General features: G+C 48.9%; 1 protein-coding gene across 4 annotated transcripts; it reads right to left on the reverse strand.

Annotated features, from left to right (window-relative positions):
- Nucleotides 1–26: 26 nt before the first annotated feature.
- RBM24 (RNA binding motif protein 24) lies at nucleotides 27–12,071 on the reverse strand. 4 transcript variants are annotated; one of them, XR_009245950.1, is made up of 5 exons: nucleotides 11,566–12,071; nucleotides 10,278–10,401; nucleotides 8,830–8,884; nucleotides 8,374–8,486; nucleotides 1,653–1,790 (listed from the first exon to the last, which is right to left on the reverse strand). XR_009245950.1 is itself a non-coding variant. In XM_058667753.1 (5 exons), the coding sequence occupies exons 1-4, from the start codon at nucleotides 11,731–11,733 to the stop codon at nucleotides 2,660–2,662; spliced, it is 384 nt and encodes a 127-aa protein (XP_058523736.1). In that variant the 5' UTR covers nucleotides 11,734–12,071; the 3' UTR covers nucleotides 1,655–1,790; nucleotides 2,652–2,659. The 4 variants fall into 4 exon arrangements, 3 of the variants coding, with proteins under 3 accessions (XP_004593158.1, XP_058523736.1, XP_058523738.1); XM_058667753.1 differs by lacking the exon at nucleotides 8,374–8,486 and adding an exon at nucleotides 2,652–2,696 and having other exon boundaries at nucleotides 1,655–1,790; XM_004593101.4 differs by lacking the exon at nucleotides 8,374–8,486 and having other exon boundaries at nucleotides 27–1,790.
- Between the last annotated feature and the right edge of the window lie 1,220 nt (nucleotides 12,072–13,291).

Genomic DNA, 13,291 nt, shown 5'->3' on the forward strand with positions numbered 1-13,291 from the left:
AGATTGACACAAGCAAAAAAAAAATCAGAGAACCATAGTCTAAAAACTAAAATAAACTAAAATGTGCTAATGTCAGAGTATTCTCGTCTACAGTGCACATATGAATTTAAATAAATCAAAGCCAACATCTTCAGTTGAATAGGTTAATCTTTGATACGCTACACCTAGACCTACTAAATAAGTTATGCCATGAGATGAATACATAATTTTACAGTGTCACATCTAAAGTTCCTTTCTTTAGAGTGCAGCATAGTAAAACGTAAAAATAAATATCTTAAATAGCATTACTATTAAGGCACAGTATAAACCACATTGTCGTTACCCTTTGAAGAACTGTCGTCCCGTAACTTAGTTTTCTCATGTACGGCAGTCGCTAATAAATAGTCTTAAATACGACTCTGAAATAGATACTAAAAAGTGTAAAACTATTTCAAAAGGGAGGAAAAAAAAATAAATGTCCTTAAGACAGATCTTAAGGGTTTAGAGTCTGCAAACTTGGCCTGCCTTTATGCCTACACCACAAGTCAACAGAATAAACAGAAAAAGACGGCTGTGGTAGAAGCCTGACCCCACTCAGGAATCAGAATTGCTGACGCCAGCAGATACAAGTTTCCCAAAATCGAAACAGGATGGGGAGAGGGATGAGGACGTGACAAGCTCATCATCCAAGCACAAGGGATGTGTTCTTTCCAGAACTGTGTATCACAGATTGTTTGCAGAGCTGCCGCGTCCATGCGTGCCACATCCTTTGTTCCCACTGGCCCACAGGACAGATGAGGAAAGGGCTTTGGCGCCTGCCCACACTCGCACCCACCGCCCCGCTCCTAGATGGATTGTTCAATGCCCATGGGGTGAGCCAGCTAGAACACGAGTTTTCTACTGGGACAGAAACCTCCCAGTGTGTCTGCAGTGCTTTTCCCATTCAAAAAAAAAAAAAAAAAAAAAAAAAAACCACCACCAACAACAAAACAAAAACTTCTTGGAAAGGTAATTCTCGCTACATATTGCTCACTCTGTATTCCCTGGTTCAACTAGATTCAAATAGCAATTCTAACTGGAAAAAGGCAGTTTGCTTCCCTGATGCTATAAAAAAGAGCAAAAAAATAAAAATCCGGTTACAAAAAGTGAAGTTCCCACGGGACTCCTGCCTTCCATTCCTAGCGGCCTCTCCTGCACTAGGTTCTTTGGGATTGACTTCCCAGAACTGCTCCATCCACTCCACGACCCCCCTCTCACGTCTCTCTTCTAGAACACTCCTTGGAATATATAAAAAAAATAATAATAATTTTGTTTCACAATAGCACTGCTTTTTTTTTTCCTTTTCTTAAAGCTGTTAAGTCAGTGTGAACTCTCCGATCAGCTACTAAAAATTGGGAAATTGGGAGGGGAAAAGAGGAAAGAGTTGAACTCTGATCAGCTGGCCGGTCTACTGCATTCGGTCCGCCTGCAGCTGCTGAGGTTGGTACTGGCCGAAGGCGGCGGCAGCTGCAGCAGCTGCGGCGGCGGCGGCAGCTGTCCCCGGTGCAGCCGCGGTGATGGGCTGCTGGACGGCGTAGCCGTAGCCCCCGGCGGTGACATAGCCTGCAGCAGCTGGGGACGCCGCGTAGGGGTACTGGTCATAGGCAGCGGCGGCGGCGGCGGCAGCAGCTGCAGCCGAGTACTGCGCGTAGGCAGCTCCAGTGTAATCAATGTAAGGTGTGGTGGAGGCCGCAGCTGCTGTGGGCTGCACGTGTGGAATGACCACTCCAGGCTGCACAAAAGCCTGCGGGTAGACATAGTGGGTAGGTATCCTGTTGAAAAACGGAGAGCAAAGTCAGGCGGCGGACACGCCCCGCGGGCAGCATTCATGGTACAGAGATAAGGCAAACTCAAATTTAGTGGTTATTTCTGAGCATAGGGTTGCCACAATATCTGCTTTCCATTGGTTTCCCGAGAGCACCCTGGCTACTACAGCCCAGGTCATCGAGTGCCCCTCACAGAGTTCAGCAATAGAGCCGACATGTACTCCCTGCTAGAATTTATCCTTCAGGGTGATGTGGAATCAGTACATAGGATTTATCCAGAGTTTGGAAAATCGAATCCAGTTCAGGAGGGCTCCGCATGTCACTCATTTACACCACACTTTGGCGATTATGGCTTTGTAACAAATTTGCCAAAGGACGGGGGGAATGTTCAGTACATAGAAAAAAATTCTGAGCTGCGGGTCCCGGATTCAAACATGATCCGTGTGGTGGCAGGGACCCACTGGCCGGCACTGTCATCAACACTCACAAAATCCACGTTTGTTATCATGGCAACCCTACTTGAAATTGCTAGGCAGACGCAGCACACATTAATCTCTCTGCAACCTCAGTCACCCTTATTAAAAATAATCATAAAAAAAAAAAAATAAAAGAAGCAGGCGACAAAATTAAAAAAGAAAAAGAATGTCAAAATTCACAAGTGTGTAAACACAGCAGAATCACACTTCTCACACAAACTTGTAGTGCAGCTCACTGTGGCCACAAGGCTGTTGTGGGAAGCCACAAAACGCTAGGAACATTCACAGCAGTGATTCCCCCGAATGCGCAGCACACTTTTTTCCTTTCTTTTCTTTTTTTTTTTTTTGTTTTGTTTCCCCCATAAAAGTCATAAGGATACAACAGTCAAACCTGTGGGGCTAGGACGCCACTGAGGGTGAGACGGCTCGTTTACGTCTATGCAAGACAGACAGAAGGGGTTTCGGGGGGGGGGGAAGATGAGGTTGGGGGGAAAGGAAGGACCAGGCAAACACAACCACGTAATTCTAAAAATTAATAGAAACGTCAAAGGATTACATCATCAGCAAACTTTATTTTTTCTACACATTTACTAACGCTTGTTTTATAGCCTCCAAATCAACAGAAATAGATGCCATGAACAGATGTCTCTTCAATCTACCCTACGAGTCAATATTTTGTACCAATCAGCAGTATGATTATAGGTTATCCTGCAAGAGTTCAAGAAAGTGAGACCAAAGTCAAATACCTTTTAAAATGATACATTCACAGCTCACGCACAAGGCAGACACCAATGACCTTACATGAAAGTTCATTTGGTTAAAAAATAAGTCATAAGGAAAAAAAAATCCATGCATCTCAAACTCTCACTCTTGCCCACGAAGGACGCTCCCGTGAATACCTGATTTATTTTCATCTTGCTTTACAGTCTTCCATGTGTCTAAAAATAGCACACTACAATGCGAGCTGGTTGCTGGCAAAGCCAACCGGTTAGAACAAACACCAGCAACAATCTTCAAACGTGAAGGGACTCAACGCTGAAAAATCACACAGACTTTTCAAAAACAGAGACTTTGCCATCTTTCTGGAATTCTCCTGAAACAAATGCCCCCAGAAAAAAAGACTCATTTGTCACTGAGGGTGGTGACCTTTGACCTCAGTGATAAAAATACACTCCATTTTACTAAACTCCTAGATTAGGTTCCCAGTGCTGGGGAGAACCAGGCATCTTGTCAAGTGTTTCTGAGGACGCATGGAGACGTTCCTAGCAGTCAGAAACCAGATGCCTGGTCAGGCACACACTGAGAACTGCCCTGCAGGGCAGGCGACAGGTGTGGCTTTGTGGAACAGTGTCCCTGGAGCCGCCAAGTCCAGGCCGTGCAAATGCGGGACTCCTCTTTCCTGCCTGTCTGCCTGTGATGACGGACAGCGCTGGCTGCAGCCCGGCTATTTTTGACCCTGTCATGCGACAAGGGTTTCCAGTGGGTAAAATGTCTTTATAAGGCCAGAGTAAAACATCTATCAGCCGGGCAGGCCAGCCAAAATGAAGCTCCCTGATACGGAAACATTAACCCCTCGAACTCCCCGAGTTCCAAAGACGACTTGGTGGTTGCTGAGGGTTGTATCTTTGGAGGCAAGAGCTCACCCAAAAATAAGTGTGTCTGACACAAAAGATGGAGCACGCTCTGCACGGCTGCGTGAAGACTGCATGGAAGAGAGTTGCTAAGGAAACTTCTGTCCCTGCGTTCACTTGACCGGAAGAACTCACTCATTCGGAATTCGACAAAGCCAACCAATTAGAGTGGGAGATCAGACACCTACATCAAGTGGCCCAAGGTTTCAGAAGATGCAGGAAGGCAAATGCAAACCTCGGGCCTCTTAAAGCTCAGCGAAAAGCAGAGTGCCAAAGATCCCGGGCAGCTTGTACAGCTTGGTGTAGGCAGGTGGGCAGGCAGAGAGGCATCCGAGGAGCTGGGGGCCAGGTGCTACTTTCAAAGCACTTTCCCTACCGTGAACTCTTTTCAGGACGTGGGAAACCCAGCAAGGCCCCGTGGGATTCTCCTTCCTCTCGAACTGTTCACCTTGCCCTGTCGTTCCATCAGCCACACAACACACATGCCTAGCAGTTATAAAAGCACAAAGGCAAGGAGATTCTCTATGTAACTTTGAGAGAAAATACACTGCATTCTCTCTTTTTCTTCCCATCTCTTCTGGTACCTCTGATATCACTGATTTAAATTTTTTTATTTTAATTTGAAAGTCAGAGTGACAGAGAAAGGAACTAGACACAGAGAGAGAGGAGAGAGAGAGAGCGAGCGAGAGAGAGAGAGCGAGAGAGCTTCCATTTGCTGGTTCACTCTCCAGATGCCTCCAACCAACTTAAGCCAAAAGCCAGGAACTCCATTCTGGCATCCCACAAGGGTGGCAGGGACTCCCAGGCACATAAGAACTGGATCGGAAGTCAAACAGCCAGGATTTGCACCAGCACTCTGATATGGGATGTGTCCCAAGTGGCAAATTAACCCACTGCACCGCAAAGTGCGCCACTCCCCGGAGGACTTGGAAAGCAGAAGTGCTTTGGTCTTCAACTCGCCACCCAGACTACTGCTGGAAGCCATGTCTCAATCACCTACCTGCTCCTTCCCTTGCGCCACCCTAACAGCACCCCCAAATTCAGTGCAAATGTCTTCACCCTTGGCACTTTCTGTGCTCTGACTTCAAAACCCCTTCCCAATATGTTTCCATTTTTCCTTGCACCCTGGTCTCCTGCACTCCATCTCCAAATCCTTGCTTTTGCTCACCAAGCATGTCCATCTTTATGTCACTTCCACCTGTCACACTCATATCCCATCCACTCCAGCTGAAACCCTCCCTACACATAAGCCTTCAGAAATCAGCTTCAGTTTTCAACTCACACTTTCCACTTGTGACATGGAGTAACCCTCTGTAGCTATGCATTGGGCAAAATTATTTCAGGAAGTGTTCCTTCTAAATGGCCAAGACAATACTCTGTAAAACAGCTCTTTCCTCCTCCAGCATCCTGTAAAATCTAGGCTAACTTTCTTCCCACTTACCTGACATCTCCTCGCTTCCTTATCTGAGGCCACATGGACAGCCTTCTTCTGGTGCCTGTTCATTTCTAGACTATGAGAGAGAGAACTGTGCCTTTTTTGGCCACAGTTGGACACTGAAGAATCAGGCCGTCCAAGAATCTGAACCAAGCATCAGACCCTAACACTCGTCCCTGTGACTGGGGGAAGTTAATTAACCTCTCTGTGCCTCAGGTTGTTTATTTATTTATTTGCCCATGGAAAAGACATTAACCGTGTCTTCACCAAATGCTTGTGAGAATTCAGTTAGATAATTTATGTAAATCCCTTATCAGTACCCCACACGTGATAGAGGCTTGGTGCGTATTTGTTAACCCCGTAGTGGACAGCATAAATACTGGCAACAGTAGTACTACATTTAGCGTAAAACCTAGCACCTTAAAGGCATCATGACACGAAACGTTTAAGCGGATGCTCAGCTCGGTCTACACCAGTCCAGAAATTTCTACCCATAGACCCAATTACTTCACATCGGACCACTGTGTTCTATCCCAAATCCCCTCAGGCCAAAGTGTTTTTTTTTTTTTTTTTTTTTTTTTTTTTGTTTAAAGACCCAAACAGGCCTGAAGGTCCCTTAAGGACCACATAAAAGAAGAATCTCGGCCGCTGGAATTTCAAACAAGGAAACGTAAGTAATGCTCAACCTTTTTCCAGGCCTAAAATAAGCACATATGGAATTCAACTAGAATTTAGGAGGATCGGGTGTGACTTGCTAGGTATACAGTCTGGGAATTAAAGCAAAGCTGAGCACCCCTTAAAAAAGATAGCACGCCTGCTTAGTCCCACTGGGCAGTGTCACCTTCTGCCAAAAAGAATCACATGTTCGGGGTTTGGTGCAATGGCTCACTCGGCTAATCTTCCCCTGTCAAGTGCCAGGATCCCATATAAGTGCTGGTTCATGTACCGGCTGCTCCACTCTCCATTTGGCCTACTGCTTATGGCCTGGGAAAGCAGTGAAGGATGGTCCAAAGCCTTCGGACCCTGCACCCACATGGGAAACCTGGAGGAGGTTCTTGGCTTCAGATCAGTTCAGCTCTGGCCATTACAACCATATGAGGAGTAAACCAGTGGATGAAAGAGCTTTCTTTCTGTCTCTCCTTTTCTCCATAAAATCTATCTTTCCAATAAAAATAAAATAAATATAACAAAAAAATATCACAAGTTCAAACAGGTTAGGCACACATGAATAATCATCACACTTGATAAATACAGTTAATAACAGAAGAGACAAAAAGCAAAGGACTACCATCAAAACACACTTGGTTTAAAATTCTGACACAAAACTTTTCATCATGGTAGGTCTTACTTCCACATGTCACTTTCTTCCTCAAAGCACCACAAGGACTGTGGCAGCCAGTCCCAATATCCACAGGTAGCTCACAAGACCATCCTCGCACAGTGGGACTTGTACACACACTGAGTCCTTCCTCCGCGCCTTTGTTTGGGCTCGCTAGGCCCTACCTACATCCTTCGGCCGTACCCAGTCTTCCTTTACCTGGCCAAGGCATACCCAATGGTCCCATTCTAGATCAAGTTAAGCCAATCTAGTCTCACCCTTTTCCCCCACAGCCTTGTCCAACTCTCTAACCCATCCATTTTCTATGACTCTGAATTCCTTTTGTATTTGAAACAATACCAAGTTATTTAGCAATTAGTAATGCCTGATGGGTTTGTATTATTTTTGCTTCCAAATTAATGTGCAGCAATTTCCTCATTTGGCATCATCCAGAAACACAGTGGGAAACACACACGCACGGTTATCTGTTGATAGATTGCTTTCTAGCTGCTTGGAAGTGTGCAATCATGACTAAATCTATCATCACGTTTTCCAAGCTATGTACTCCTTCCCAATCCCACCTAAAGCAGATCGCTGGCCTGGCCAATGAGGTACTCACAGAAATAGTTAGACCCATCAACCCACCATTTGTATCAGTGTCCAGTTAGCCTGGGTATGCATAGCTATGGACACATGAAAGACCTTTATCTTCAATCTTATTAGACAGAAGATTCCTTAAGGGGGGAAAAAAACACAAGGAGGAGGTACTGACATATGCTAAACGAAGGGTTATGAGGTTTTCTTGGGAAAGAATAACATGACTCTTCAAGTCTTTTGGGGTCCAGCCTTGGGAACACACTTGGTAGACATCCACACGGTCAGATTCCCAGTTAAACATGTAGACATTCGAGGGGCTAAGCTAGAAGGGAAACTGTTGTTCAGGTTGTAACACTCCTTGAACAACCAGAACTTGTAAAGTTTACATTTTTGGCATGACGGTGATCAGATACAGGCACATCACAAGTTAGCCCCTAGGATGGACACAGGCAGGAGGGGACTCTGCCACTGACACCATGTCTGAGTGCAAGGGAAATGGGCACCTCAGGAGAGGACAGCTGGCAATCCCAGGATCCAGTGATGCCACACATGTGGACAGGCTGTTCCTCTGGAGTTCAGTCTGACAGGTGGGAGGTAGTGCTAGACCACTAACACCTGGCAGGTGCTGATGAACTCTGAAGAGGGCTGCTGAGTGTTCAACATTGAAAAGACTTCCAAGGGGGATTCACATTGCGAAAGAAAGAACCCCGCTCCCAGAAAACTCCCCATACAACAGAAACTTAGGACATGCAAGCAATGAATCTGTATTCTTACAGAAAGAAATCACACCATTTAGCACTCACTACAAAAAAAATAATAGATATATATATATATATATGGTTAAATGGAAGTCACAGGCCACAGCTTAAAAGCAAGAAAAAAAAGGCCCTTTGCTTCCCATGGCAAAGTTAACACTTCTTAACACCACCACCAAAACCAAAAGGCAAAGAGCCCTTCCCCGAGGAGAGGAAACACTGTCGTTTCAGCTCTTTTCAATTAGGTCAAAGCACACAGTTTAGCTATCAACACCACTTCATTATTGTAATAAATCAAATAAAGCACACGGAGGTCTATTGGCTATGGTGAAAAGATAAAATAAAACCAACATCAACATCCATGCATCATTAATCACCATCTGAGCTCGTGTGTTTGAGTCTACTGGTTACAGAGCTTAATTCCAAACAGAACTATTCCACCTCTTATCATGGTATCCTTCTCATCAGTTAGCTTAACTGTATACGAGCCCTGTCAGGTTAGAAAGAGATAAATCACATTGAGTCAAGTTGAACAGCAGTCATGGGGCTGGGGCACAATCGTTTCGGACACAAGTCCTACCTGGTAGGTTTGGATTGTTTGGTTTTGTTAAGTGTAAGCTCAAAATGTGTCTGCTTTGGAGGCTGTTATACTTGGTCAGAAAACTTGACTCATCTAAAAGTATTGATAGTACCAGTAGGAAGAGTACACAAACATGTATCAGGATGTATAAGCAGGAACATGCTATGACATGATGATTTGGTCTGTACACAATCAAGAGGCAGCTGAACAGCTGATGGCTATGGTGAAACGCAGGAGGGCCTGGCTGACTTACCCGAAAGGTCTCTGAATGAGGGCCGGATGAAGCTGCTGAACGCCAAAGGCAAAACCTAACAACAAGACATATCATACGGGTCAGTTGGCAACACGGCACCACGGTTAGGTTTCTGGGGCTCCCACACCTCACACATCATCACAACTTTCACTTTGGAAAGATATTCATCCTTAGGACATGGTAAAGAAAATATCTTGTATGTGTTAAAAAAAAAAAGTCAGTTTTAATAAATACCATCACTGATCCCAAATGGATTTTTTAAAAGTGGTAACAATGCCAGCAACTAAAGGCCCACAAACCTCAACTGGCAAACACAGAGCAAGACTTTAGACAATCAAGCCAGAGAGAAATGTTCATGGAATGAAACCAAAAACAACAGAACTTGACAATGAAGTTACATGTCACAGATTCCTGCAATTTGGAATCTCAACCTATAGAAAGTCTTTGTGATTTGGGATTTTCTGGAACGTTCTAGACAATGCTCAGGAACACAAACTAAGTTTGTGGCTAGTATACATATTACGTATGGGACAAACATGTATTTCTTCACCTATGCCTGCACTCACTTTCTCAACAATTTCATCTTCTGTTAGAACCGCCCAGATGGAAAATGGTGAGCTCTTTCCAAAATCCCAGAAAGACACCACGGTGCTTTGCTTTAACCAGTAAAGCTGTCTACCCAAGGGAAAGGCTACACTTGCTCAACACTCCACTTTCAATTCTTTGTGCTAATTGCAAAGGGCAGTGCCGTAAATAATCTGAGAGGTCCTATTGTTGCACAGACAAAATGCTGCTCCGTTTTGGCAATTTGTGGCTCTGGGCATGACTTCCTAGCAAATTATTTCTCATCTTTTAAATATCCACCCTTTTCTTATTTGGAACCTGAGGCTCTTTTGAGTGGGGGTAATCTACTTCCTCTGATCATTAATATTCTGTGATTCTGTGTTACGATTCACCATTGAACCCTCTCTCTCCCTTCCGCCGCCCTCCCCCATTCTTTCCTCGCATCAGCCTTGAAGTCAGACTCCCTATTCTAAACACAGCACAAGTGGTAATAACATGAAAGAACATGCTAAGCAGGGAACCATGAGAAGCCCGTGGAATCTACTGATGAGTGATCTACAAGTGGTTAAAGCTGGGAAACCCGAGAGCAGCCTACAGTTTATGTCACACAGGGAGTGATGAGTCAGCCCAACTCTTGTGTGTGTCCCAACTGCCATTCCCCCCATCTCTATTTCTGTACACAGGTACATTCTGTGAAGAATATTTACAACTCTTAGTTTTTATCTTGAAGGTCCCAGGCACAATAACCAGCCACAGGTTCAAGCTGATGGGACAACTAGACAGACTGCCTAGGAAGCCAACCAATTCTGAATGGGGGAATGATTCTATTCACAAAACTGGGATTCTGGTGGGTGCGGTGGGGAGGGGAACCAGCCGTGTCTCACCTGGTTGCATGATCCTTGGTTTTGCTCCTAAGTATGCCAGGTTCACGTTGGCCTTTCTGCCATCAATGATGGGGTTGGGATCCTTGCAGGCCCTCTCGGCGGCTGCCCGGTCAGCCATGGTGACCTTAGCAACATACACACACGCACACACACACAGATATGCAAAGCTTTCAATTTACCCCGGAAGGAGACCAAGGCGCATGTTAGAGAAGTCACTCATGACCAAAAAAAAAAAAAAACCCAAAAAAACAACTCAGCTGTAACTTTTTTTCTTTCTTCTTCCTTTTTTTGTTTGTTTTGGCTAGACCTCATGCCAGCGTAACGCCCATTGAAAGAGACAAGAAGAAAGATGAAAATGAAGAAGTCAATCTACCACACCCCCAGGGCTCCCAATCGCTCCCCCCACACCACCTCAGCCCCAGAGTCCCAAGGGTGCTGGTAGTGGCCTAGCCAAGAGCAGGGGCCCGAATTCTTACAACGCCTGGACCTTCTTCATCGCGGCTGTCCCTGACCCAAACCCAGGTCCACGCGGCCTCAGGGGCACTGCTGGCTTCCAAGTCTGCGCAGCCTGTCATCCACCCCCCTCGCCTCCTCCCCCTCCCCACCTAGCATGCCCTGACCACTGCAAACACTCCTGAAACCACCCCAGCTATTGTCCAAGTCTGGGATTGGGGGCTCCAGGTCTTGCGGAGCTCAGTTAGGCACATTCAAGCTTCAAGCAGCTCCCTGCGCTTGCTGGCTGGCTTGCTGGCAGTTTGGACAAGAGCCACGCAATTCTTTCTCTTTTAAAGAACCTACCCTTGCCATTAAATAGAGAGCCCCAGATCCCTCTCGGGGTGTCCTCGCCCTGTCCCAGCCAGAGAGCCCAAATACACATCAGGCATTTTCACAAAGCAACAGCGCGCTCCGCCACTGGCCTCCAAGCCAGGGAACGCCACTGTGCAGGGCTGCGTCTCCAGACCCCAAACCCAGCGGTCCTGATAACTTCCCTTGGGGCCCCTACGTCCTTTGCTCCGCCACCAGCCTCTCCCCACCCCCACCCGACATAATCGCGCGTGGGGTTCCCTCGGCAAGCGACAAGGCAGGCGCCGGCCCCCGGTCCCCCTCTTTGCTGCGCGCAAAGTTTCAGTTCGGCCTGGAGTGCAGGGAGGGGGGACAGTGTCTCCCACGCCCGCGAGGGGCTCCCAGCAGCCCGGCGCCCCTTGGTCTTCCCCGCCCCTTAAAGCCCACAGGGCTCTTTGTCGCCCTCAGTCAGCACCCCCACCTCCCTCCACCCGGTACAACTTACAAATCCATAGCCCCGGGACTTGCCCGTCTGCCGGTCGGTGATGACCACCGCCTCCTCGATCTCGCCGAAGACCTCGAAGTACTTGCGCAGGCTGGCATCAGTGGTGTGGTAGGGCAGCCCCCCGACGAAGATTTTGGTGTACGTCGTGTCCTTCTGGGTCGTGTGCATCTTCGCGCCCACCCCGCGGCTCGGGCTCCGGCTGCGGCTGCGGCTCGGACAGCGGCTGCGCCTTCTCCTCCTCCTCCTCCGGCTCCGCGTCTCCCGCAGCCTCTCGCGGCCGCCGGGGGCCGAGGGCGAGCCGGGGGGCGAGGGTGACGGCGGCGGCGGCGCGGCGGGGGCGAGCGGCCGGGGGCGGCCGAGGGCGCGGGGCGCACGTCTTCCGAAGTCGCCGGCAGCCCCGGAGACTTGACCGGGCTCTCTGCTCCCGCCCCCCCCTGCCGGTCACGGTCCAGATTCTCTGGATCGCCCGGGTTAGGAGCCGCTTGGAGAGAAACCGGAGAGCGCTTACTGCTTAGCCGGCGGCGGGGAGGTCAGAGAGAAGAGAGAGAGAGAGAGAGAGAGAGAGAGAGAGAGAGAGCGAGAGAGAGAGAGAGAGAGAGAGAGAGAGAGAGCGAGCGAGAGAGCGGAGAGCGTGGTCCTTGCGCGAGTCAAGGCGGGAGACACGTTCCGGGGTAAATGTTTCTTTCTTGGAAATCAGGTGTCTCGGGTGCGGCGTGGGGAGGGTCGGCGTCTCGAGCGTCCGAGCGCGGCGAGGGGCGCGCGGCAGGGCCCGGGTTTTGGGGAGTTGGGGGCGGGGGGGAGACCCGCGCGGCTCCGGTTCGCGTCTGTCCCTCCCGCCGCGGAGGCTTGGAAGACGAGTGCGGAGGACGGCGCTCCAGCCCTCTGCTCCCTTCCTCCGCGGGCCGGGGGTCGACGCCCGACTGGGGAGGGGGCGGGCCGGACGCCTGCGATTGGCCGCGGCAGCACCTGGGGCGCCCTGCGCCGCCGCCCCCCAGCTGTTCGGAACAGCTGCTTCTCTCTCGGCGCGGCGCGGCGCGGCGCGGTGGAGCGGACGGTTGGCTGGGGCTGGGAACGGCTGGAGAGGCGGCCTTGCTCTTGGCGTCGCCTGTTGTAGCTCGTCAAAGTCTTGGGGACCCTGCACAGCCCCAACCGGGCCCGGGGGCGCGCAGACTTGGTTCCGGAAGCAGTTGCTTTGGTTTCCAAAGCCGACAAGCGAACGCGGGTGTTCTAGGCCTGGGGGTGGGAGTCGGGGAGGGGGGTTAGGCCAGCGACCTGGACTGGCGAGCCTGGAAAGGGGAGGTGGGGGAGAGATGGGGGTTTTGTGCCTTGATGCCTTGGGTGGTTCGCTGAGTGCTTAGTCCCCTCCCAGGCGTTAAGAGGGTGGGGTGGGGGCGAAGCTTGGCTGACAATACCTGAACTGGCTCTCTGCGGTGTGCAGAGTGAAAAGGAGCGTCCCTAACTTTTCTTAGTCCTTAAAAAGCGGCTCCTGGGCTAGGGGAGAACCAGAGAAATCGAGCCAGAAAGGGGAAAAAGAAACAAACAAACAACCAACCCAGCGCGATTAGAGGATGCTTGGAGAACTATTAGCGTCAGTTGTGCACAACGCAGCCACACGAAGTGTGTCCACGAGTCTCCGCCGTCTAGCTCAGGGTACCAGAAACGAGTACTTCACCTCCCCCACTCACCACATTTTGTAGTTTCCCCCTCGCTTCGTTGTCTGGGATGT

The sequence above is a fragment of the Ochotona princeps genome, chromosome 1 (genome assembly GCF_030435755.1).
Source record: "Ochotona princeps isolate mOchPri1 chromosome 1, mOchPri1.hap1, whole genome shotgun sequence".
Lineage (NCBI taxonomy): Eukaryota > Metazoa > Chordata > Mammalia > Lagomorpha > Ochotonidae > Ochotona > Ochotona princeps.